Source organism: Epinephelus lanceolatus, chromosome 20, assembly GCF_041903045.1.
Source record: "Epinephelus lanceolatus isolate andai-2023 chromosome 20, ASM4190304v1, whole genome shotgun sequence".
Lineage (NCBI taxonomy): Eukaryota > Metazoa > Chordata > Actinopteri > Perciformes > Serranidae > Epinephelus > Epinephelus lanceolatus.
In genome coordinates, this window is record NC_135753.1 from 25,822,775 (window position 1) to 25,849,156 (window position 26,382).

General features: G+C 41.1%; 2 protein-coding genes across 8 annotated transcripts in view; one reads left to right on the plus strand and one right to left on the minus strand.

The window, feature by feature from the left end:
* Positions 1-23,020, plus strand: part of tpk1 (thiamin pyrophosphokinase 1) — a 103,298-nt gene extending 80,278 nt beyond the window's left edge. For 6 of the 7 annotated variants that reach the window (XM_033638597.2, XM_078162565.1, XM_033638600.2 and 3 more), the window contains one exon: positions 21,621-23,020. In XM_033638597.2, the coding sequence (XP_033494488.1) occupies positions 21,621-21,766 (146 nt within the window). In that variant the 3' untranslated portion in view covers positions 21,767-23,020. Of the gene's footprint in view, positions 1-125; positions 5,494-21,620 lie in introns of those variants that run through there. The other variant, XM_078162566.1, reaches the window with a different exon arrangement.
* Positions 22,563-25,541, minus strand: sec61g (SEC61 translocon subunit gamma). The gene is made up of 4 exons (XM_033638602.2): positions 25,391-25,541; positions 24,890-24,993; positions 24,575-24,677; positions 22,563-22,725 (listed from the first exon to the last, which is right to left on the minus strand). Exons 2-4 carry the CDS (start codon positions 24,981-24,983, stop codon positions 22,716-22,718), a joined length of 207 nt encoding a protein of 68 aa, XP_033494493.1. The 5' UTR covers positions 24,984-24,993; positions 25,391-25,541; the 3' UTR covers positions 22,563-22,715.
* Between the last annotated feature and the right edge of the window lie 841 nt (positions 25,542-26,382).

Here is a 26,382-nt window from a genome sequence, read left to right on the forward strand (position 1 = left end):
AAGCTCTTGTCGGCCAGACTCGATTGTTGATTGGTTTTGCCTGCAGTAGCACTTTAAGACCCCTGCCAATTTATTTGCATTAAGTAGCCCTAACCTCTATTTTTCCCTGCTCATTTTCTTTGCAGTTGTGCATTCCATTGCCCTTGCTCTACCCTGCGGAAAATGAGTGGCAGCGGACCGCCCACAGCAAATAACCACTGTAACATTAATCTGACGTAAAGGGATGTCATTGAGTCTCCGCAGCCATGAAAGCACAAGAGGAGTTACCCACTGGAAACCACTGACATGCTCAGCTCTGGCACAGCAACTTTCAGATCACGCTGTGCTTGTGTGTGTATGTGTGTGCATGTGCGGATGTTTAACCACATCAACAGTTATTTGGAGGTTGGGGTATGCTCTGCACTCTCTCTAGCATTATGGATTTATTTACACTGATTATAATGTTTAGCAGCGTTTGGCATTAAATCTTGCAGAGCTGGAGATATATTCAGCTCGGCAATCCTCATACACACACTGATATTGCATTTTGAAGTCACTAAGTACAGTAGTTGGAACGTTAAGAACCTTTATTATTTTTCGCATTTTTCATCCCTTTTTAGAAACAACTGTGGCAAACACCTAAAGTCAAGGTCATTTTCACATCACTGCGTCATGTTTTATTTTTCCTGTGACGCCTATCCGTGAGGGTGATCAGACACAAGCATCCATAGGTGCAATAAGCACATAGCAAAGCTCCTCTATTACCCTCTGCAAACAATTAATGACACCTTATCCTGCTGCCAAACACACACGTACACACAGATTAAAGATAATGAGAGGCTTATTCAAAGCATGCCAGGAAGGAGCTATACATTTAGCCTACTAAAGCCTTCTGTTATTTATAATACAACATATTAAACTGCCTAATAAATGAACCCTGTTTCATCAGTCCACTAACAAGTAAAGGTGTCAGTTAAAGGTTAAGCTGGTTGTTGTATGTTAATGCAGAGTGTATGTTTGTGGAACTGCCCTCATAAAGGTATAATAACAGCACTGTGGAAGTTTTAAGCAAACATTATCCCTTGACATGAATAAAAACTGAGCTGTCGCTGAGGTTGGATTTCAGGGGAAGGCAGCAGGTGTGGGTAAGTGATGGGGAGGTAGGGGGTCTCATGTAGATTTCTTAGGCCTTGCTAATGCTGCAGCTCAAACACATGGATCCATGGATACTATTTAGCCTGCATGTGTTGGAAGCACACTAAAGAACACAACGTATCCAGGATATACTTTGCTGTACCATTATTAGGTTGGGGTTGGAGGGGGTGTATCTGGAGGGATTACAGTCATACATTTACACAACATGACTGATTTCTTTTGTCACAAGCATGAGACCATTGTCCCCTGTGGTGATCCAGTTAGTGTACAGAAGAGAAGCTGGCATCAGTGGGTGGGAAGGGCATCACAAAACAGATTTGTTATGCTTGGAATATCTTAAGTATGTGCACAGGTCACATTATGTAACTATTCAAGTTGGATATAAATATGTATATGAAGCCAAATTTATTGTGCTTGCATACAGATGAAGCGCTCGCAGTAAACATGTCACTATTACTGCGGTGGCATCTCCCTACAATGCGCGCACATTTGAACGCAAGCAGTTCTTAGCTCAGTGGCATAAAGAAGTTACGATGGGCCCTAGTGCACACTATCGTGCATGTATTGTCTCGACACGAATAGAGACTTGACATTAGACAGCATCAACCTACAATATTACCACATAAATATCAAAGAAAGTAAGAAATTAATCATTTAATTGAATAACATATAGCTTATATAGAAAAAACATCAAATTCTGTTTAACTTGTAACTGACTAAAAAATGAAAAGGAACAACAAAACCATGACGCAGGTGGGTTTGTGTTTTTGAGGACGTATATAGCAAATGGCACAGTTTTTAAATTAATATTCTTTTTTTTTTTTCTTTTTTTTAATCATTTATCTTTGAACACAGGTTTATTTCCAAGGTGGCAATCTGAATCCCTTGCAAGGGCCTGCTCTCTCTATGGGCCCCTGCACTTTAGGGGCTCCAGTGCAATCGCACTGCTTTCACTGTCTATAGCCCCTTTTACACTGCCAGATTTTCCATGAATGTTGGGCCGTTTTGTCGGCCAGCTGCGAGCGTTTAGACACACAGAGCCGGATTGGCAAGTTGATCCGAGGTGCCCAATTTTCCGCCTCGTAGGGTAGTAATATTGGCGGAACCCTTTTAGTTTAAACAGACGAGGTGGCCTTCCGCAACGGGAGAGGCTGTTAAAGACTTGTGGGAGGAGCTGTTGATGACGCCACATGTGCGACCCACTGGCGGTGGATAAACAGGAAACAGCTGATAGCAGGAATTAGCGAGCAGCTAGTAGCAAGAGGGAAACACAAACCTGACAGACACTGTAAAGATGAGCAACTGGGGAGACAAGGAATTGCGCAGCCTCCTTGCCCTCGCAAACAGAGGCCATTAACCGTCAGATGGCGGGGACGGTGAAGAACGGACTGATTTACGAGAGAATCACCGAAAGACTGACCGGCCGCGGCTTCCCTTCCACGTCACACGCTGAGCTACACATTTTCTTACTTGCTTAGCCCCCCGTTGCCCTGAAAAAGGCGCATTCTGTACAAACAGACAGACTGATTGGGCTTTCCTGCAAATTTGCACAATTCCTATCTAAACGGGGCTTATATTTACACTCCTGTCTCGGCTGCTCCAACAGTAGTAGCAGGCTTCAAAAAACTGATTCTTAAACAAGTAACATCGCTAAGTTAAGACTGCATAGCGAAGGTAGTCCCAACAAATAAACTAACTGTGACATTATTGTAAAATATAAAATTATTTGCTCTAACCAGGGCAATGACCACAACATTAACATCATTCAGTGGGAATCATGAACAGAATATGTACAATGTTGTCCGGTGTTTCCGTTGAACAAGTGAGTATTAACCAACTGCAGCCATATGTGCTGTGGTTGCTCGTTGTGACGGCAGCAGTTGAAAACACAAACTGAACATGTAGGTATCCTTGTGAAAGCCTTTCTGTTTTACTTTAACCAATTTCAAATATGCCAACCATTTACTTAAGTTACAACGAGCATACGAGGATGCATTCGGATGAAAATCAACAGTTAACAGGGTCACTCGTTAAACTGTCCCACAACGGCCCCTCTATGTTTAGTTGCCAAAGTTTACAAAGTAGGGTAGAGCACGCACATCCAAGATATTACAGGTGCAGGACTATCAAGCAAACAGACTTTTTTAAAAAGGGGTGAAGATCAGCGTTTCGATCACAAAGATCTTCGTCGTCTTCCTGACGAAGATCTATGTGATCAAAACGCTGATTTTATACAATAAACATTTGAGGAGCTACAACAGTGTGCAGACTTCACCCCTTTTTTAAAAAGTCTAGTTGCCAAAGTTTGCCATCTATCAGCTGGATCTTGTCACTGCAGTAAAGAAAGCACCCCAAGATGACAGAGCACACAAAGCTGTTGCCAGATTTGTGTATAGAAAATGTTGGCTGGTTTTCAACACTTTAAGCCTGCTGATACATTTTACTTTTTATTGGTGAGTTGGACTTTTTAAATGCCCAAATATCTAAAAAGCCAGAGCCTGTAAGAAGGTTCTGTCTTAGCTTAATTTTTCATTTTCTCCCCCGTCCTTTGCTTTTATGGACATTGCTTTTGTGGAGTTGTTCAGTACATTTCCATTTGTGATATGAAGCTACTTTCGGGAGATGAAATATTCCTTGGCAGTCATTAAAATGACTGAAACCCTTATATTTTCATTTACAAAAGAGCTCAAGCTAAACAGACAAATGCACTGAGCGGACGTTATGAAAAAGTCTGCGGAGAGGATGACTGAGTGTTTTAAATCAAACACACTGTACTTAGTTTAAATGGTGGATGAATTAAAGCTGTTGGCTTCAGGCGATGTCTGTGGGGACGGCTGCCTTCTGAAGCTTTTATGGCTTGTCTGTGTTTAAAGTTAGAATACATTGGTGAAGTGATGACAGTCTCATGATCTTTGACAGTCCAATAAATACTGCTGTTGTCTCGAATTGTAGACTGGATTTGGGATTTTATATCCTGATAATGTTCTATTACAGTGCTGTTTAAATATCTGGCAATATCCAGTCTCAATAAATCAACCCAAGCTATCAGTGTTTCCCCAAAAGCCATTAAGTTTGGAATGGTATCAGATGTTTAAGCACTTCTTTTAGCTGTTACAGACTAATGTTTGTTATTATGACTTTCTAATATTCTGGGGATAATGTGTGCAGTATCAAATTTGGATTGTGACCCATACTTGGAGCTCAGCCTCTGTCCTGAGTACAGGTCTGAGACACATTACATTGTCCCTTATGGCACACCTCTAAACTCTCACACACAACACTCTAGTCATTTTGAAATATAATGTGGAGCTCAGTCAAAACCACGGCAGCTGCAGTGTAAATGACCAACACATGCCTCAGGCTCTAGGCTTTGTCTTTCAACACTCATTTCCCATTATGTCTCTCATTGGCTGTCATTATGTTCTGTAAGAAGTAAATGTGGGTCAAGAGCTGCTGTCAGAGGATGAAATTCTTCCAAGCGTGCTATTTGAAGACTTTTAAATCACCACAAAATGTTACTCTGACAAGTAAAAAGCAATGGATGATTATGGTTATGAAGGTCAGTGAGACAATAGGTCTCGGTCTGTGACTGACAGAACTACTAGCCATCGGGTGTGTGTGTGTGTGTGTGTGTTGTGTGCTGGCGTACGGAAAACCTCCTTAGTCATTTCTTTGTGACTCAGGCCTCTGCCGTCCGACAGCTTAATATTAAAAAGCCTTCATCCTGCAGCAACACTTTCTGAGTTATGGCCTCTGGCACGGTGTGTGTGTGTGAGTGTGTGATTGTGTCTGTTAAAACCTGCTTCGTCATGATGTTTTCGGCTTAGCGTGGATCATAATGAACAACAAATTTGAATAGCTGTCATCCACAAACCAACTCTTCCCCGCACAGTGTGTGTGTGTGTGTGTGTGGGTGAGTATGAATGTATCTTTTCTTTTATATGCTTGTGTTTAGTATTAGCGGGCGTGCATGTGTGCGTGTGCACCTGTTTCTTTGTGCTCTTGTTTGTGTTTCAGTGCGTGTTAGTTTCCTTTTATGTGTGAGGATTCATATATTTGTGTGTGTGTGTGTGTGTGTGTGTGTGTGTGTGTGTTACGCATGTGACAAAGAGCGAGAGAAACTTCTGTGGACCTTGAACAATGGCTGTCAGCCCACTGATGACAGAAAGGCTGAGGAGGCTTTCCTCTGTAAGGTTTCCATTCAGTTTGATATGCAAATAAGCTGCTAGTACTCCACAACACTCGTTACAACCCTGTTCCTCATAACTTCAGTATCATCGGTCTTATACATCCATGCACTAACAAGCATCAGACACTTACACACGCACACAGAAACACAAACTGGAGCATACACACAAACACACAGACTAGGAGCGCACAGTAGATCAATATAATATTGATATTGTGACATAAAAGTCAGTTGAGTCGAGGATTTTGTTATTGTAACACAAGATATAGCTCACTAAGTCTTTAGAGATATCCTAAGTTTTGTCCTCTCCAAGTCCTTGGAGGTATAATCATTAAGACTTCAGTCATGGTTGATTTGGTTTTGTAACAGTCCTGTTCCAAGTGACACTCTAACTGAATACTGAGGTAGCAAACATGCCCAAAGTGGCAACTAGGTGACATGTAGGCATATGATAAATGTTCCAAAGCGTGATTTGCAAGTATGACAATGGCATTACTCAAGAAAATGCCAAATTGTATTAGTGCATGAACGTAGCAGAAGATCAAGTGCATATCTGTATCTGTGGGCTTGAAGGATTCGTCCTGTCACGTTGGTTTAATAAAGACAGTCAGTGTTGTCTGAAATGGTTACACTGAACTCATGATCAAATGATGGCTTCTGAATTACACGACGTCTGCACAGCCCACATTGTGAAAGCAGCATGGTTGTCGAGCAGCCTTATATCCTGTGTCACACGGTGGTGTGCTTGATGTGTGATCTCTTCGGCTCACGTAGGGTCGTCTTGTTACTTTGTGGATAACCTAACAGGGCAAAAACGAAAAAGTTGGTCATTAATCTAATCTTTGACTGAACCCCAAAATTAAAACTACAGGAGATCTTACGCCTAACTGTAACTTTAAACAGAGATGATTTTTTAATTTTTGTGATCATTGATTTACCAATAAACCCTTAGATTTTTGCTCCTTGTACTGCTGGCGTGGCTACAACTGTACACTAGGGTTGCAAGGGTATGAGATTTTCATGGTACAGTAACCATTCCAACAAATATCACAGTGCCACTATAAACATATTACACTATTATTATCTTACTATATAATGACGAAAAGTCTGTCTGTGGGTGTGTCTGTGTGTGTCTGTTCCACATTTCTCTCCTCACTGACTTGGTCAATCCATGTGAAATTTGGCACAGTGGTAGAGGGTCATGCGAGGATGTGAATGAAGCAACATTACATCAATTGGCCAAAGGGGGGCGCTATAGCAACCGATTGAAATTGCAAACTTTGAATGGGCATATCTCATGCCCCGTATGTCATAGAGACATGAAACTTTGCACAGAGATGCCTCTCCTCATGAGGAACAAATTTGCCTCAAGAACCCACAACTTCCAGTTATATAGATTTCCCACCATTTTGAATTTTTTGAAAAACACTTAAAATCGATCTCTTCCTAGGAAGTTTGACCGATCTGCATGAAACTCAGTGAACATAATCTAGGGACCAATATCTAAAGTTCCCTCTTGGCAAAAGTTGGAAAACTTACTAAAACTGAGCTTCTATAAGGCAATGAATATTGCGGAGGGCGTGGCTCATCACATAAAGGTGTATAACATCTCAAGGGTTTCACCAATCACCACGCAATTTTGTAGGCATATGACCACACATAATCTGAGGGGACCCCTCCATTACTGACCCCATCAAACAAAATGGGGGCACTAGAGAGCTCAAACCTTACGCAGACCTGAATAAAGGCGATTAAACTGTAAACCCTCATTCGGAATGAATATTTCCCATGTAAACTACCTGGAAAAACTTTAATTCCAAATGATTTCATTCAGATTTATTTCATTCCGAATGAGAAGCCATCATGTAACCGTAGCCCATGTAAACGTACCGAGTGTTTCCTAAAGCACTATTAAACCCATTTCCCACTGGAAAAAAACTGATAATACCAGGTTCACACTAAATGATACTAGTCCAAGTATAGCCCGACATAGTGACATACAGTGTCGGCTCGCATCGTGAACGGCACTGAGTGTCGTACTGTATGTGATAATCCATGGTTTTATCTGGTGTTGTGTTTCATAGTAGATGACAACCGATGCCACAACCGGGACGCCTCATGACAGCCTGACAGAAAGTCTGTTGACCAATAGAAACACAGAGCGATGTGCTGCCATGGACCACTGTTTGTTAACAACTCCCCAACCTTTTTGATATTTCCTCGAGGACTACCACACAAAGTGAAAAAGAAAAAAACGATGGCGTGAAACAGCAGAGACACTCTGTATTTTTCTATTTGTATTTTATTTTTTATTATCATTTCAGTTGAGAGAATCCCATTATTGTCTGAACAGGCTTTTATAGTGAAACATTTGCAGGAACTTGGTGTGGAGGATTCAGTAACTTGCATGCATGTTTCACTCAAATGTAGCTCCTGTCATCTGGTGGCGCTTTTTACGTTACTACAGTAACATTTTGGCTGGGACATGAGCAGACACAGTGACTGAAATAATAGTAATGATAATAAAAATAGGACAAGAGGAACCTGATGACATCACACACATCGTGAAAGACGACCAGGGATGAATGGTCATTGACCAACATGTAGCCTGTGGTATCTGTCCGCCAAGTCATGGCACAATTTTATGACTCCACAAGTGCCTAATCTGACATAGTGGCTGTTGGAACGGACAAAAATGTTGTGTAGTGTGAACCCAGCATGACACCCACTAACATCAGGCTTTTTTATTTTATGCGAAAGGTTACAATGGGCATTCAATCCCGGGACAAATGGCTCCTCAGTAGTCACAGGTATCTGTAAAGGTAAATTTAATCGGCACCAAGTTTGAGAGAGAGGCTAAATAAGTAGGAAATATAAAAAAGAAATAACCATAGTAACATTTTGGCTGGCCTTCGTGCTGCTTTCTACTGTTTACTTACCTGTTTTCCAGCCTGTCAATAATGTCGAAGGTGATATACCACATACCTGCTTCTATCTCCTATTTTTTAATGGGTTTTCCTGAGTTTAAAAAACCTGCATACACAGGCTAATATTGATGGGAAAAGGGTTTTAGTGATAGCACGACATAGTTATGTGTCCATATTTGTTTTAAATATTACAGTATTTGAGTCTGTCCATGTCACAGCTGATAATTTAAAGAGGAAATGTACTATATTATGATCTATAATTAGACACAGTGATAGAAGATGTCATCACACACACACATTTCCATCTATACAGTCTTGTCTTCACATGCACTTTTTTTCCTCTCCCCAGCTTTTCAAAATGCTACACTAAACCCATGGATAAAGCTACTCTCTCACATGCTATTCCAAACACAATTTTTTAAAATGTCATCAGAATGGTGAAGGACCTTCAAATGACCCACCAGATGGGGTTTCTTAACTCATTCTCCCAAGATATTTCCAGGCACCAGCGCCTGTGAGCGCACACTTGAGCCGGTGCAACATGAGACGCGTGGACACGCGCGCACAAATCCAACACAAACAGGTGCTGAGTTTGATAAAAAACAAACACGTGAACACAGATGGATTTCGGCGGCAAAGTCTCACAGAGAGCCGAAGCAATTGAGAAATCTTAATTAAAAGTAAACTTTGGGCAAGATTAGAAAGCTTGCCCTCACTGTTAATGAGAGCATGCTGTTTATGAAATGTAAGCCTTCACAAACACATCGGCATGCAAATGAGATTGTGTTTTAATAAGGACTTTGCTGCATGTTCCATATTTTTAGTTACACTCTGAACGTGAAAAAACAGTGAAAGGATACAGGTATACAGTACTCTGATGATTTAGGCATGCAGTATGAGTAGCATGTAGCCTGATTAGTCGATACTCACTGATAGAATATCTACAAGTACATGTGATAACATCGTAGAAGGACTTCAAGAGCTTCACTTTCCTAAAACTGAAAATAGTTGCAGACAGACTCCCTGCTGGACTCTTTGCTTTACAGAGAATCATGCTTGGCGAATACTTTGCTAATGCGTTCTTTATTGACTGAAGCAGCAGGGATTTTCCTTGTGTTTTAAGTGAGGCTTTGTGCTGTGATGTCTCGTTTCAACTGTGCAATAACACACATCATATATATAAGAAAAATAGATGAGACATTTGGATCCCATTCTGTACTTCTAACACAGCAGAGGAAAACATGTTGATATAGATTTAGAAACTGTACATCTAAGAATATGTTGACAGGACCTTTAAAGTTTTGCAGCCCGAGCCTTTAGCAGCGTGTGCAGCCTGAGATTTCAGTATTCAGGAGGCGTTCTGAATACTGGAAAAGGATTGTTTTCAAAGGTAAAGCAATGTACTTTATCTTGTAGTCGAACAGATAGATGTGTCTGACAAACCTGGTTCAGTGAGGTCTTACCCAGTGTCCCTGCCAGAGGCAGACATCTCTACTGTAAGATCTCTCCTTTTTACTTTTGTTTGTCGGGATGCAAACACGCACCCTGACCTTCTCCTATTCTTCTCATATCTCTTTTCTTTCCCTGACGATGTTTCCCCGTCCGCAGTCTCGCCTAGTGTTTCTGTTTTTTCGGGGATTCAGTCTAAAGAAATTAATCTATTCTCCCTTTATCTCTGTCTTGCTTTTCCTCTCATATCCCTCTCTCTTCTCTTCCTCTGCTACACCTTTTTACATAATGATGCCGCCACCCTCTGCCCTTCTTCCCCTCCTTTCCTTCTCCTAACTCTCTTCCCTCTCATTTCCTCCCTCTCTCCTCCTATGCCCCCACTCACCAAGGTCCTAGAGAGGGGAAATGAAAAGCGTATGTATTCTGTAGCGGTGCAGTGTAGCAGCGGGAGGGAAAACTGCTGTTTTATGGTTTTATTTATGGATCTGTAGATTTCTGGCGCTGTGCACATCACACACGGGGGCAGAGGGGGAATGAAGAGCAGCCTGATGTGAACTGCTGCTAGTACCCCCAGTGGAGCTGCAGACAAGCAAGGAGGCAGAGGAGGAGTGCACACATTCATGCATTTTGGACCAGACGTGCATTAGCTGAGACCTGTTTATGAAAGTATACTGATAGCAACAAACACATCAACTCTATCAATTAATCTCGACCCCTTCGTCAAGAAAAAGACATATATAAAAATATATAATTCCCTCTCCTGCCTGTTTGCACTTTGTCTCCAGACTGACTGATACCACATTCCCAGCAGGGACGAGTTTTCTTATCTGAAGGTCAACTTAAGCCAGAGCAGTGTTTGTCACCTCACACTCTTAGCCGAACCCAGCAGTGCCATCATAAACATTTAATGGAAGCAGCTATCATTGCACAGCAGATGGTGCCAACACTGCTAGTGCACGCCTTGGCTCCTGTCATGGCCAATAAATAGCCTTAAATATACGGAGACTGTCAGGTGGGGAAGATGAAGGACAGTGTATTGAAATTACAGGCTGATATAATATGCACAGTGCGTGGTTTCTTGATAAGCAGCCATATTTTTCAGAGCAGTGATATTCAGAATCTCCTTTAATTGTTGGTTTTAGTTTATAACCACAACTGAATTTGTAAGTCCTTGTACACTTTATATATCACTTAAGTTTTAGTGTTTTCTTGGAGTGTGATCATTGCTCACACTCCAAAGGATTTAAATGAACTATGCAAACAAAACTCGAAGAGGCTCTCGTGTAGTTTTGCATCTGAGTGGTTCAGCTAGTAAACCCAGTACAAATGTTTCCTTGTGCTCTGTGAAGTTGGAAATAACTTGGCTGAATATTGTAAATTGTGCATTAACTGAAGTCTTTACTTCATCCATTGCAAAACCACAGACAACTGTGAGCTTATAATTCATTCAGGGTTTTGAAAGATAAATATTCTTATAATAAATAGAGTGTATTCTCCCACAAGTTTGGTGGATCCAAGGCAAAACAGGCCGTCGATTACATTTGGCTCTATTAAATATCTCTGTTATATTTCTCTTATTACTCTCTTGTCTTACCTTGAGCAAGTATGGATTCCCGCAGTCAATTTATTGCAATGATGCACAGTGTTTTTCTGAAGGTAGCGAGAGAACAGCAGAATTGGTGCAAAACACAGTCATACATTCACCTCATTTTAGTAATTGGACAGCTCAGTATTGAACAAACATGATTTATAGAAAATGATTTTCTCTCTCGAACTGCGAAGCGTGATGAAATTTGATAGCACACTGGTCTAAAGGAGTGGAGGATCTGACTGAATGAGTTCAATTTGCCTCTCGATGACAAGTCGCGTTAAAAGGGGGACACGTGTTTCATGCTAAACGCATTCAGATATAATGGGAAGGGAGAATGATCTGCCTGTTTGTGTTGGAGTACTTGGGATCACGCTGACTAGCTCAGTGCTATTTAAAGGTGCGATGTGTCACATATTCCTGTCAATGTGCAATTTCACCCTTCATTACAAGTGGTTACTAAAATTAGCATAAAAAATGTGATAGGCAGCTTTGACTCATCTTCACACTGACCAGGAAATTCATGGCAAAAAAAAAACACAGTGACAGTGATTTCCTTTGAGCTCAGAGTGATACTGGCAGGAGGATGAGCAAAAGTTGGACGGGAAACATGTGCAGCCTGTACGGTAACGCAAAGTGGAGCAGGTTCACAGACCAGTAAGATCTTTGCAAAATAAATAAATTGGGTTTTACAGAAAATATGGTGCTTTAAAAACATTAACAGAAATGGCAGTTTTATATTGACCCAGTTTCCTTGACTGTGGCCCTGTTTGTGATTACAGTGGACGCACTGATATATCACAAATAATTTGACAGTAATGTTTCGCTGCTTAAAAATGCTTCATGGGCCACCTTTTAACACGTCTTTTGAGAACCTGTTTACAAAAAAACATTGAGAGGCAAAAATAGAGCAGCGAGAGTCTTGTCTCCCTTTCAAAAATGGCCCCTAACACCCATAATTCCCCTCTCTACCTGCCCACTGCAGTGTGAGTGCCTGTGAGTCTCTCCTCTCCTCGCCCACCCTCTCTCCTGGGTAATTTGTTGTGTAAATATGGTCTACTTACAGCTGACGGGCCCTTTCGGCTGTGGCGCTGGAAATGCAATTACAGGCAGCAAACATCTCCATTGTTATCACTGGAGGGTGTGACGCTCATTTCGGTCCCCTCTGCAACGGGGGCCGTTATTGATCGGTATCAGCTTTGAGGAGGGGATTACTAATGAAGCCATCTGAAAGCCTTTTGTGTGGTAAAGAGTTTGCACGCGCATATGTGTGTGTGTGTATGTGCCCCTCTAAGCGTGTGTGTGCATGTTTGTAAATGGATGTGTGTGTGTAACAGACAGCCAGAAGAGATAATGTGTCTTTGTAAATGTAGGTGCCACTATGCCATGCTGTCGACTCCTAATGCTTCCTGTTGTGGTGCTCTGCTGCCTCTGGTGGTAGTTTGGTTGCTTGCACCAGCCATCACTTTTTACACCTGAAAATATCCTTATTTTTTTTGACATTTTCTCTCCTCTCTGATTGTAGTATAATCACAGGGTGCTGAGGTAGAAATCATATTAAAATATAGCTGGAGCCCTGGGAGCCTGCTGAGGAACCTAATATTTTTGGCACACTGGTGAATTGGTGTCTTTAAAGAAGCGAGTTGTAGCTTTAACCCTGATACCAAAAAAGTTGGGAAATTGTGTGTAACGTAAATAACAACACAGTGCAATGATTTGCAAATCCTGCGACTAATATTCACTTGAACACAGCACAAAGACGTTATGTTTAATGTTCAAACTGGTAAACTTACCACTGTGTTACATCACCTTTTCTTTCAACAACACTCAGTAAGCCTTTGGGAACTGAGGACACTAATTGTTAGTTTTAGGTTTAAAAGTAAATATCTTTCCTGTTCTTGCTCAATGTACGACTTCAGTTGCTCAACAGTCTGGGGTCACTGTTATTGTATTTTGCGCTTCATAATGTCCCTCACATTTTCGGTAGAAGACAGGTCTGGACTGCAGCCAGGCCAGTCCAGTACCTGCACTCTTTTACTATGAGGCCTGTGTCTAATTGTCTTGCTGGAATAACTAGTGATGACCTGAAAAGACTGGATGGGGCATATGTTGCTCCAAAACCTGTATGTACCTTTCAGTATTCATGGTGCCTTCACAGATGTGCAAGTTACCCATGATGCCATGACACCAACACATCCCCATTCCAACACAGATGCTGGCTTTTGAACTTTGCACTGGTGACAATCTGAATGGTCTTTTTCCTCTTTAGCCCGGACAACATGACGTCCTTGATTTCCAAAAACAATTTGAAATGTGGACTCGTCAGACCACAGCACACTTTGCCACCGTAGCCCCTTTTACTCTGCCAGATTTTTGGCGAATGTTGGGCCATTTTGCCAGCAAGCTGCGAGCGTTTAGACACACAGAGCCAGATTGGCGAGTGGATCCGAGGTGCCCAATTTTCCGTCTCATACAGTAGTCATATTGGCTGAACCTTTTTAGTTTAAACTGACCAAGGCGGCCTTCCGCAGCTGGAGGGGCTGTTGATGACGCCACTATTACCAGGAAACAGCTGAAAGCAGGAATGAGCAGCTAGTAGCAAGAGGGAAACGCAAACCTGAAAGACACTGTAAAAATGAGCAACTGGGGAGACAAAGAATTGCGCGCCCTCCTTGTCCTCGCAAACAAATATGCCCCATCAGATGACAGGAATGGTGAGGAACGGACCAACTTATGAGAGAATTGCAGAAGGACTGACCAGCTGCGGCTTCCCTCGGAGTACGTCACTGTTTACGTCACATGCTGAGCTACACGTTTTGTTACTTGCTCACGCCCCCCATTGCCCCGAAAAAGGCGCATTCTGTATAAACAGAAGTAGGTAGGCGGCATTTTGCTGCACTCCCCGATTTTGTTTTTATACTGCCAATGCTGAAAGAAGACTGATTGGGCTTTCCTGCAAATTTGCACAATTCCTATTTGAAAAAGGGCTTTTGATTCAGTCCATTGGTGGCATTTCTAGATATTGTTGATATATGACTTTCACCTTGCATGGTAGGGTCTTAACTTGCATTTGTAGATGCGGTGACGAACTGTTTTTACTGTCAATGGTTTTCCAAAGTGTTCCCAAGCCCATGTAGTAATATCCTTTATACAGTCATGTCGGTATTTAATCCAGTGTCGTCTCATGGGTTCAAATTCATGGGCATGCAATGGGTTTCTTTCACCAATATTGTCCCGTGGTTTTTCTTTAGTTTGTTCTCAAGAGAGGTCCCAAGAAAAGTCTATGTCAGATTCATGACAAGGTCTTAAACGGCTGAGTTGATCACGTCTATGTTCTTATCATGATGAATGCCAGTGTCCTTGTAAGTTGAAAGCACGTGCGAGGTGATCCTAATTAGTGAAAGGTAAATGCCCTGCGAATCGCCATAATAGGGCATGAGACTGCAGCGACGTGTACACAGAGAGACTGAAGATTGACAGAATCAGTGCCTAACCAAAAGTCTGAAGGTGGTGGAGCACCAGACGCCAAATATAAAATAAACCTTCTGTGTTAAAGTGCAGGCAGCCATACCTCTGCAGAAAGTGAACGACAAACAAGATATTAATTTTCAACCACCCGACCCGCAGCTGTGTGCATTACAGTAGTGCGTCTGAGGACTGAGGACAGAGATGAGTGCTACAGCGCACTCCAAAGAGTACATTTGTGTTCAGAGACAGAGAAGGGGAGATGAAGAAAAGATGAAGCTGGACTATTTCATGCAATACGTCTGTTTGTGATTAATAACGTACTCGTGCTGTTAATTTCTTGCCTAAAACATTTTCACAAACATATTTTACGTTACTGTTAAACTATAATTCACAACTGCTTGATACTATATTGTTTCCTGTGCCAAAATGGACAAACTTGCAGTACGTCAATGCCCAGCAAGTGCATTTATTGGTCCAGTGCGCTGCAGTGCATTCTGATAGTTCTAGGTTTTCTACCTGTAGAGACCTATCTTTCCATTAAGCCTAGCCTGTCGCGAAGACTATCGGAATCTTTTGAGTGTTCATACCTGGCGACGTGTGTTTCTGTCATCGGGAGTCCCGCCAACTGCGTTACGACCTGTGTGTGCACATCACAAGATTTCTCCACTGAGCCTTTGCCGACAGAGCCCCAGATAATGCAGTGACGTCACCAGACTTGGAGACGACACATCGTAAAGGCATGGATATTTTTCCCAGTGTTGAATCAGATCTGCCTCCAGGGCCTGGGTCCAAACACAACGCGCTCCCCGTGATCCTGTGGACGCCGCCATTGTTGTTGTTGCTTGCCGGATTGTCAGTGTTGCCAGATCTTGGGAGAGAAACATGCAACCAGGGCTATGGAAACAAGCCCAAAAGAAGTGATAGATATATATATAGAGAAAGGTGATGTATAGAGAGCAAGCCCAAATAAGCAACTCTACTTTAGAAACAAGCTCAAATAACTGCAACCCGTGACTACCAATATTTGTAAGCGACTTTACAAAAAAACAAGTCCAAAGTCGCGGCTAATAAGCGGACCTGGCAACCCTGTGGCTTGTCCTCCTCACATTTCTTCTGTCCTCCTGCGTGCTGACATGGGATGTATCCCGCCCCTCATTGGCTGATGCTCTTTGTCAGTCGTGTCAGCCTTCTCCAGTTTTCTAGCATGCCAGATATCCAGTCCCAGTCGCAGAGGAGCGGGCGACTTGCTCGTAAGCTTGTTCACACACGAGGACTCGTCGTGGCAGACTATCTGCCGACTCACTTCCGACCCAAGGTGGCTCTCAAGATCCTCTGTGACATCAAAATCACGGTGAAAATCTAGGCTAGGCTTTATTAGACCCTTGGGGGATGACTGGGGGAACTTGACTCTTGCAGCATAAAATTAAGTGGGTACATACAATAACCTGAGTGAAATAAAAACAGCAGATATAAATTAACTTAATTAATAAATCATAAGGGGAGAGGAGTCAGCAACAGCATGGTAGAAAGCTGTGTGCACCCAGTCAGCCACACCCTCTCCTGGTACTCCTCGTATTTGTCGATTGCTGTCATCTTTGCCTTCAATGGCTTCTTTGAGCAAAAGCAAATGCCACAGCCTTTTTTCTGTTTTCGCTGGCCGTGTAGCACCAATTCCAAAGTAATGACATCGTTCGACTGCATAGACAGAATAGTTTTATGAAAAGAACATCTTTCCGGCAATGAAATAAGCCAGTAAAATGTCTCTTCAACATGGAATGTCTACGGCTGAATAAGCAAAGTTAAAATTTCAGGAATACAAGTTTTATCATAAAGTTCAAACCAGTGAGCAGAAAAAGAAATCTGTTATGCAAAAACTTTGGCAGAACATTGCATGTGTACAGGAGCATATTGCTCATAATAAGAACGTGATTGAGAATATAGGGTTTCGTGGCTTGAAGAGAATCCACACAGAAATCTGTTTAACATGACATTTACCTACAAGGACTTTTTGATCCTCCCAAAGATAGCTATAAAAGTAAACCCACTCCCTCACACATAACACAAAATACTACAATATCTGCCTTTACTTGTCTGTATTTTTGTAGCTCTTTGGCAGCCCTCGTGGCTCTGCCAGTATGAACCCGGTGGAAACACATTACCCCACAGAGTGAAAACTTCAGGCCGGCACTTTAACACAGTCAGACATTATTCTCATACACACACCGTGTGGTGACTGTGGCTCTGGGTTCACTCAATTATTAAGCACCCTAACTTCACATACAGCTTATTTTCCTCCTCGTTCTGAGTCAAGCTGGTCTAATATCATGCTTGTGTGGCAGTCTTTGAAGCAGAGTATTTTTTTTGTCCCTGTTTGATGTGTATGCAGGCGCCTGTGGACAAACGATTCGCTTCATTCTCTCCTGTCTTTGTTCCTTTGTGTTCACTTTCGCCTTTGCGTGAAGTGATTGCACCAAAACTATTCTTGCATATTCATAAATTCTTTTTTTTTTTTAAGGCTCTTTATATTTTGTCTCTTCTGGAGGATGTTGAAACAATGCAATTATCTGGCGTTGGTTTGGGTTAATAGTGTGAAATATACTGTATGATGTTTGAGGCGTAGCGTTTGCTGATTCAGGTTGTATAATTAATTAGTTTCCTTATTCTACACAAGAGAATAGAGTCTGCACTTCTATGTAGAGAAAAGCTGTATTTGTAAGACACAGAATTTCATTTTATTTTATCAGAATATACAAAGCCCACGAAAGACTTGGACTAGTCTAACATATTTTGTACTAATGATGCACCACTGTTGCCTTGACATCCAGTGTTCTGCAATACTTCACCCAGAAGATGATCATTTGTGTATCAGTGACTTTCTGTCTTTTACCTTGAATTAATGATGAAAATCATGTTTTTCTCGCATTCCACCGGGGTGAGTGGAGAATCCAAAACAGGTGAGCATTCTTGATGAACTGAAGTCATTGGGGTCTGCATGTAACAACAGCAAAACTACATCAAAACATCTGTTAACTCTCACACCACTTGCATTTTCACTAAAACATTACAATTTAAAACTCTTCAGACCTACAAGCAGCGAAGCCTGAGCTTGTGTCGTGCGTGAGACTGTTTGTTCGTGTTTTGAATCCCTGCGTTTTAGCGAAAATACTTCAGCTTGGGAAGCACCGAGCATACGACTGCATAGATGAGACTTGGATTATGCTGCATTAGTTGTGCGAGAGTTAGTAAACAGATGCTTTGATAGAGTTTTGCTGTTGTTAAACGAAGTCACCTATGAATTAAATTAATGAATTATGTTAGTCGTTTTTGGATTCTCCATCCACCATGTAGGTATAGAAGAAAAACAAGGGTCTCTCCATGCATTCAAGGTAACACACAGTGACCCCATGATATACAAATGATCAGTTTACTGGTGAAGAGTTTCCTTTAAAGCCACATTGTGTAGGAATTTCTGAAATCATATATTGCATTCAGACTGATAGCGCACTCTAGTGCCTCACTGTTTCAAACGGGTATTGCAACAATGGCAGCCACTGTGTTCCAAAAAGCTATCATAACATTGATGAAACCATTTTATCCGATGCTCCATGGAGTATTCATTCAGGCTCCTACACAGACACACGCGACGCGAGTTGACAAACCCCCTCCTCACCATGCTGGCTGTGTTTACAACGTAGGACTGTTGGGGCGGATGTAAATTGAAACAAACCAATCACGTCTTGTCTTTTGACAACTGACAAGTGGCTCAACCTCACACACCTCATCTCTCTCCTCGCATCACTGCGCCGCTGACAGCGGCACTGGCCTGTGATTTCATTACCTTTCTCCTACAGCAGCTCTTTCCACCTGGGAAAGGCTACCCCGATGTTCGCCCTGTTTTTTTTTATTTGCCGGTCGCGTTGCCTTTTTGATTCCCTTTTGTGCTTTCTTGGCGATGAGGATTCCGTCTCCCATGATGCTGCATATGCACGATCCTGCATTATGCTCAAAGAGTGGGACTTTGTTTCAAATTTGCAAGGGTAGTAGTGAAGCGCCTCTTGCTCCTCTCCTCTGACTTCTCAGTCACGCAGCTCTGGCCTGGCTCTCAACAAAAAGGCCGAAGGCGGGGCTGTATGTCCCTTGCTGGCGGGTGTATTCTTAAGATGGCGAAACATTATGGAACCTCCCAGACGACTTACCCGCACAATGTATAAACAAATCCGAAATTCTCCTTTTACGAGAGTAAGTCAGATTGTTGGTGGAGGTAATAGTACACCGATGATGACATATTTATTTAGACATCAATTTTTGCAGGTAAACAACTGAAAATGTTACACAATGTCCCTTTAAGTATGTTGTACTGTAAAACATTGATATTCTTAGTATATAATATTATATCCATAGATGGTTATTTCTCTGCTCTGTTTTTTTTAGATTTATTTTATTGTCTAAAACCCTAAATATCCTTTACTATCATTTTTTATAGCAGTAATGACCATAAAATTGATACTAGGCATGCTGCAAGAGGTTGTTTTTCACTTCCTGTTTCAAAAACAAATGCAATATACTGTAATGTTCAGAGGAATGAAATTATGGAATGGTTTGCCATCAGATATTACACATGTAATAAGTGCAGCTGATTTAAAATAGAGGATAAGATTATTATTATTATTGTCATATTTTTATTTTATTTTTATTATTTTATTGTTTTGTTTTTTGATTAATTTTTTGTAGATTTCCTCTTGTATTATGTTTTGTTTTTTCTGCCTTGGGTTTTTATTTATATATTTGTTTCACACTATGATGTAATGTTTGCTTGTGTGGACCCCAGGAAGAGTAGCTGCTACTTCGGTAGTGACTAATGGGGATCCATATAAATCATACCATTAATAATAGATGTGACTTTACTGAATAATGTTGCCTAGCTGATCTTGACTGTACAGCAACAAACATGGCAGTAAATGCATGCTCTTTTATCTGTGAGGCTGTTTGAATGTGTGAGAAGTTACAAATTGGCCTTTAAGATCACTCCTCCAGAGCAGATAACAAGGCTGGTCCCTTTTATGGGAATAAAATAGAGTTATTAATGGGGCAGAGATGGTTGATGATAGAGACAAAACCGCATCTGGACCACCTATAGTTGTGGTTTGTACCATTAACAGCACCAGATAAAGATGGCTAAAGAAGTAGAGTCAATGCTTATGGCAGCCAGAGGTAAGAGAGCTGAGTAATAGACTGCTTCAGACTCTAAAAATAAAAAAGCTATTGTGTGTCTTGGTTTATGGCGGGGCTGAGACATAAACAGGTCAAAGCTTTCCACACACAAAAAACAAAAACACCACCTTTGAATTAGAGCTAAAAAAAAAACCTTTTAGTGTTCTCTGTGAGGTATTACCAAAAAAGAAAATCCCCAAACACAATAAAACCCAAATTTTTCTGACCTGTGGGGTAGGAATGTTTTACTATTTAATTTACCACAAGATTGTAAAAACATAGCAACAGATAATAACGAATGAATAATAGAGAGCCCCAGGTGTATATCTCCGGAGGTGAGTTCGCCCTTTTCCCATTAGACACGATCCAACAGCTCCACTCTCAGGGTGTTTGTCAGCTCAGCTTCCTCAGAGCAAATGTTGCGTGAATAAATGTAACTGTTAATGGGAAAAGTGACACGCAAATTTCTATTTCTGCCATTTGGGGCCTGTTGAGGCATGGTCAGTGGTTTTGTTATTCTCCTTAAAGATGCATTATTTTGCATGACTACATTCTTCACAACACACCGGGTCATGTCTAATATTTACTGCAGAGTCACAGCCATTAATGTGTGACGTTATTTAGAGTTCATGTCCAGTAGCTTATACGTTACAAAGAATGGTCAGGGTCAAAGCTCTCATGACCGTTGATTGTATCACACTGGTAGTAGATGCCCCTTCAGTGCAGTTTCCTGGTTTCCTGGTTAGACCACTTGATGTCAGTGTTGGCTAGTTGTCCTTTCAGGTCTGAATGGTTGAGTTCAGCTTGTGGAGCATTCACACAGTCAAATTCAGCTTTATAGAAAGTAAATTATTGAATTTGTCAGACTGAAAATGTGCCGATTATGTTTCTTTGGAGACAGATAGAAAGAGCACGTGGAAAAATGTGTGTGTGAAATTAAAGCATGTATCCTACCACCTGCTTATGTGGTTTCAGATCTTGAAAGTGACTGGATATTTAATATTTCTGTGCTCATAATGTGGTTAAAAAGTGCATCAACAAATTCTACCGGGATCGAAATTCTCATTCAAAACCTCGCCGTCATAAAGGCTGTATCCTTGAGGAGTTCTTCCTCACACGCTGAGTGCTAAATGCCAAACAAAAGACCTTATGTGACTCACACACCTCAGTAGTCACCTTTCCTGTTAGTGGCAGCTGAAGGATTCTCTTTGAGAGGACTTGTTAGCACTTCAGTAACCGTAAAGTGGGTGTATGCTCAGTGGCCTCAGCATAATAGCCTTTGTGAATGTGTGGTTTTGGCAATGAACTGCTTGGCCTCGGGCCGCTTCGCTAGTCCCGAATTTCTTTGCTCAGACATAAAGCAAAGTCATATGGACCACCCCTGCTTTGGGGTCACGCGGGGACACGACTGCTCGGGACCTCGTCCTCTTTAACAAGGCCTCGACACGCTGCTGCATTATTAATGATCGAATAACAAAGTACAGAAGGCAGCGTGCACTATTATAACCAGTCACACTGAAAACCAATTATCTACTTTTACCCGTTGAATAATTTAATCAGACTATTTAAAGTAGCCATTAAGTGCGACATCACTCAGCAGGCACCCATTATTACTGCTGCTGTATTTAATCATGTGCATGTCTTCTCTGTCCAGATAACCAGGTCCTGCAGTTTGGGAAGCTGGTGAGCACCTCCAACACCTACGAACCTGTTGCCCCTGGAAACCCCAGGAAGCCTGTAACCGTGACAACAGACCAGCCTCTGCTCTGGAGCATGGGCATCAGAAAGGATGGGGAGTGACATGTCAGAGATTCTTCTTCTCAGGCAGTATTTGAATAATCAGAACATGAGTATACTTTCCTACAGCTGAGCTACGGCAAAGTCGCTAGTTTTATATGTTTTACACAGCGTGATGTGAAAGAAGGAAAATGCAGACAGCATTATCACACGTGGCCAAAAATCTCACTGAAGTATGGTGTGATATATAATGAACGAGACGCAGTCAGCTCTGTTGGAATATAGACGAAAATTCCAAATTAACCAAAAGAGTTGATCTTTTTTTTTTTTTTTAGTTGTTGTACCATAGCGGCCATCTTTGTCAAGGCCATTTACTGCATTCTTTCAACACTTGTGTCGGATTTTATGCAACACTTGGATTCACTTTTTCACTGTGCAGGGTTAAATTCAAAGTTTATATGAATATGCACCATATACAACCAAAATCCAAGCCTTATTCCATACCAGCATCTTGTTTCCTTCATTTAAACACACTGAAATGACAGCAGCTCACAGAATTTAAGAGAGCAATCACTATACTTAAAGTGCATCCTCCTAAAAAAAAAAAAAAAAAAAAAGTGTGCACGCATCTGCTTTGTATCACAGCCGAGAATATGTGCCTTTGATATCAGTGCTCACATTCCACTTTCTGCTGAACAGCTACCATATTAATATAATACATGTTAAGTACTATGGAAAGTTGCAAATTCTACGTGCCTTTTGATGACAGCAGTACTGTGTTTCTGAAAGTCAGAAAAGTTGTATACATTACAAGCTGTAGTTGCAGCATGGCTACCTGAATAGACAAGAGAAATCAGTCTGTGGGTTTCCATTTGTTTTATTTACACATTGAAATATAAATGTCGTGCACAGAATGTAAAAATGTCATCCCTTCAGCCCCCAATCACACCAATCCAATATTGCTGCCGTGTCCTGTCCCCGGGTATTGAAGTCGTTTGTTCTTGACTAGGATTTAACCACCACTGGATGGAAAAACAAGAGAGGCAGTGTTAGTGATCGGAGAAAGCAAAATGGTATATAAACATTTTTTTACTTCTATGACCAAGCAAAGCAAGTCATCACTGCTTAAGAAAGACACTCTCCAAAATACAATGCACCACATAGATATAGAATTGTGCCACATTTTCCTCCAAAAACAGACAACTCAACCTCTGCACTTTAGGATACTGTATATTCTGACCCTTAGGATGCCAACCTAAACGAATGGTATTTGAATGTTACATCCTACTGTGCACAAAAATAAAACAATTAATGCTATTGGTGTGATGGACTTTTTTCCTCCTTCATCTTTAACGTAGTTACAGTACTTAAAGGACCAGTGTGTGGGAATTTAGTGGCATCTAGCAGTGAGGACTTAAACTAATTGAATACCCCTCCCTTCAACCCTGTCTTTACAAGTGTATAGAGGAACCTGTGGTGGCCTTTGGGTGACATAAAAACACGAAAAGCCCTCTCGATAGTGTGTTCGGTTTGTTTGTTCTGGGCTACTGTAGAAACATGGACATGCAAGGAGACCTGCTAACAACAACAAAACGATTCTTAGTTTCAAGTGATTATAAACTAATGAAATTTTTTTTTCTGAATATTATATTACACTTCTACTGATAGATCACCATACACCCTACACACTGGTCCTTTAACTGTGTAACGTATAACCAAAGAGAAATTACAGTATCATTGCCTATTAAGTAATGTGGTAAATAACTTTTGTTCTTTAAATGAGTTAATGCTAATCTAGAGATGAGATAGAGATGAATAGAATTTGGTCTTTATGAAGTTACTGTGCTTTCTTGTCATTTATGCTAGAAATTGGACAGTAAGACACTTGTTGAAATCATGTGACATTTGGTGACAACTATAACATAACTAAAATTAACTGTAGTTTGTTCTGTAAAATTTCTCCAGAGCCTTTGTGCTCCACGGTCTCGCAGGTTCCCTCAAATAACGGGTCGTGGTTGTGCTGCTGCTGTGGTCCTACCTGACTGCTGTTATTATTAGTCATACTTCTACTGTTATTATACACATATGATTATTATTGTCACATACATATGCTGTCATATATCAATTTTGTCTCTGTCTCTCTCTTAATATATCATTTGTCATATGGATCTCTGTACATTTATCATGCTGATCTGTTCTGTATGACATCTATCGCACATCTGTCTGTCCTGGAAGAGGGATCCCTCTTCAATTGCTCTTCCTGAGGTTTCTACTGTTTTTCCCACATTAAAGGTTTTTTTTGGGTGGGGGGGGGGGGAGTATTTCCTTATCCAGTGTGAGAGTCCTAAGGACAGATGGATGTCGTATGCTATAAAGCCCTCTGAGGCAAACTGATTTGTGATATCAGGCTTTATAAATACAACTGAAATTGATGTTAAACATTAGTGCTGGGGTATTATAATATACACAATTCAAGGCTGAATAAATGCTAACGTTTTGGGATCATCTCACTAAATGACATGATCCTCTTACAGCTCTGGTAAATAAGTGGCATTTAAATGATTTAAAGTTTTATTTTCAAATCAGTATTAGACTACAAGTACTTCAAAAACACAAAGCATGTTATATTTAAATTGAGAGTGTCACAGAGATAACTGAGACACTGTGATAAAATGTTTAGAGGGCACTTCCTTGGACAGCAGGGATACAAACAAAATCTAATCAAGACAAACCCCTTTCTTTGGGATCAGCTGTTCAGTGTTCCTCTTAAATGATGTCATTAACAATATTAACACATTTCCTTAACCCATTTACAGTAAAAATACCTGTATGATATAATTAACTTAATTGTTGTGTGATAGTGCTACTTACACAATGATGTTGTTGATGGGGATATGAATGAGTTTAACAAAGAAACCGATGAAACCCATGATGGCAAACCCAATCGCTGTGGCCATGGCAATCTTCTGAAATTCTGGAAGAGACAAAATAATCGATCTTAACATATATAACAAAAGTCAAATGACCTTATTTAAGAAAATTACTGTAATACTGTGATATAATATTGCTCTTTAGGTCCAGAATGTGTTGGCCGAGCAGCTCTGGGTTATACTGGGCAGCTGGATTGAAGGTCTGACGCTGCTGCCAACACAACAGACACTGTGCCAGATGTAAGTATGAACCTACCTTTTCTGTCGGGTTTTGTGCATCTCTTTACGAGCCTGATGGAGTCTTTGACAAACTGCCGGCTGGGCTCGACAAACTGCATTACCTGATCCATGGTGTTAGAGCTGCAGAGAGGATAACACAACATTAATGCTAACGCTCTGATTGCTTTCAGTGCTGACGTTGACTTCAGCAGCCTGAACCTTTCACGACTCCCATAACGTTATAAATGTTAATACACTATAAATGTTATATTCTTCCGTCAAATATTAACACGTATGTTAAGAGATAAAAAAGATATATGTGTCGTTATTGTCGAAAAACACGTTTTAAAGTGAGTTGTGTTAGTTCCTTGCTAGCTAACGTTATCGTAAGTAAAGCTATCACGTCGACGTAACGTTAGTTTAGCTGGAAATTCAATAAATAAAACCAATAAAAGACAAAACTTCTCACACCAGTTACTGTGGTGGCTTTATGTAACAAAAAATGAAATAATTTTCAATAATACAGCGGTCATCTTACCTGTGTCTGAGGTCGTGTTAGAGGAGAAGACAGTCAGAAGAATGAGGGCCACGTAGCTTTCAGGCAGCTTGGTTAGAGAAGAGCTGACGTATACTTTACACGCGCATGCGCAGAATCTTCCTCCTTTTTTTCTTTGCCCTTGAATTACTGTCCACACCGCCACCTACAGGCCAGGAGGATTTCATACAGGCAGCTGATTACAGCATGGGTTAAAGGGATCAGTTTATCTCAAACAGTAGATGTCACTCGACAAATGACCAGTTTGGAGAAGCAGAGTCTGTCATGTAAGCTATAAGCAATCTACTGCTCTGGAGGGGTTGGTCACAAAATGCATGTTAATTGCCTAAAGGTCCCATCTTAAAAATCAGTATTATTTAAAGTATATGCCCTATTGAGAGTAATTTCATTGCCTTTCCTGTAATGTCAGGCAGTGATATCTAACAGCAAAATGAAGCACACTCTTCAAAGCCAGACTACATTGAGAAAAACTGTGATTTAACATTGTTGTGTACAGGAGCTGCTGGTCTACTGCTGCCTCCATCAGGTTGTTTGCTGGTGTTATTGTGTGACTTTGGCATTTAAAAGGGTTAGTTGGGATTTACCAAAATCACACAATAACACAAACTACTAACTACTAAAGCAGCAGCAGACCAGCAGCTCCAGGGTTCAGCAAGCTAAAATTATTGGTTTTGTCAGTGGAGTCTGGTGTCTTTGACACAAGCATAGATGAGGAACTGAAGCTGATAACAACTTTCCCTGTCGAAAAGGGCTGTCTGATGACAAGGTAAAGCAGTAGAATTACTCTAAGTATAGTGTACACTTAAAATGATATTGATTTTTTTTAGTGGCTAAAATATGTTATGTTGCTGACCCCCATCCAAGACAGTGAATTGCTTAGCCTTCGTGTCAGACTCCAGCCTGCTTCTCCAGACTGGGGGCGTGCCAAATCTCAAAAAATCCAAACTACCCCTTTAACCCCATTTCACTCACTT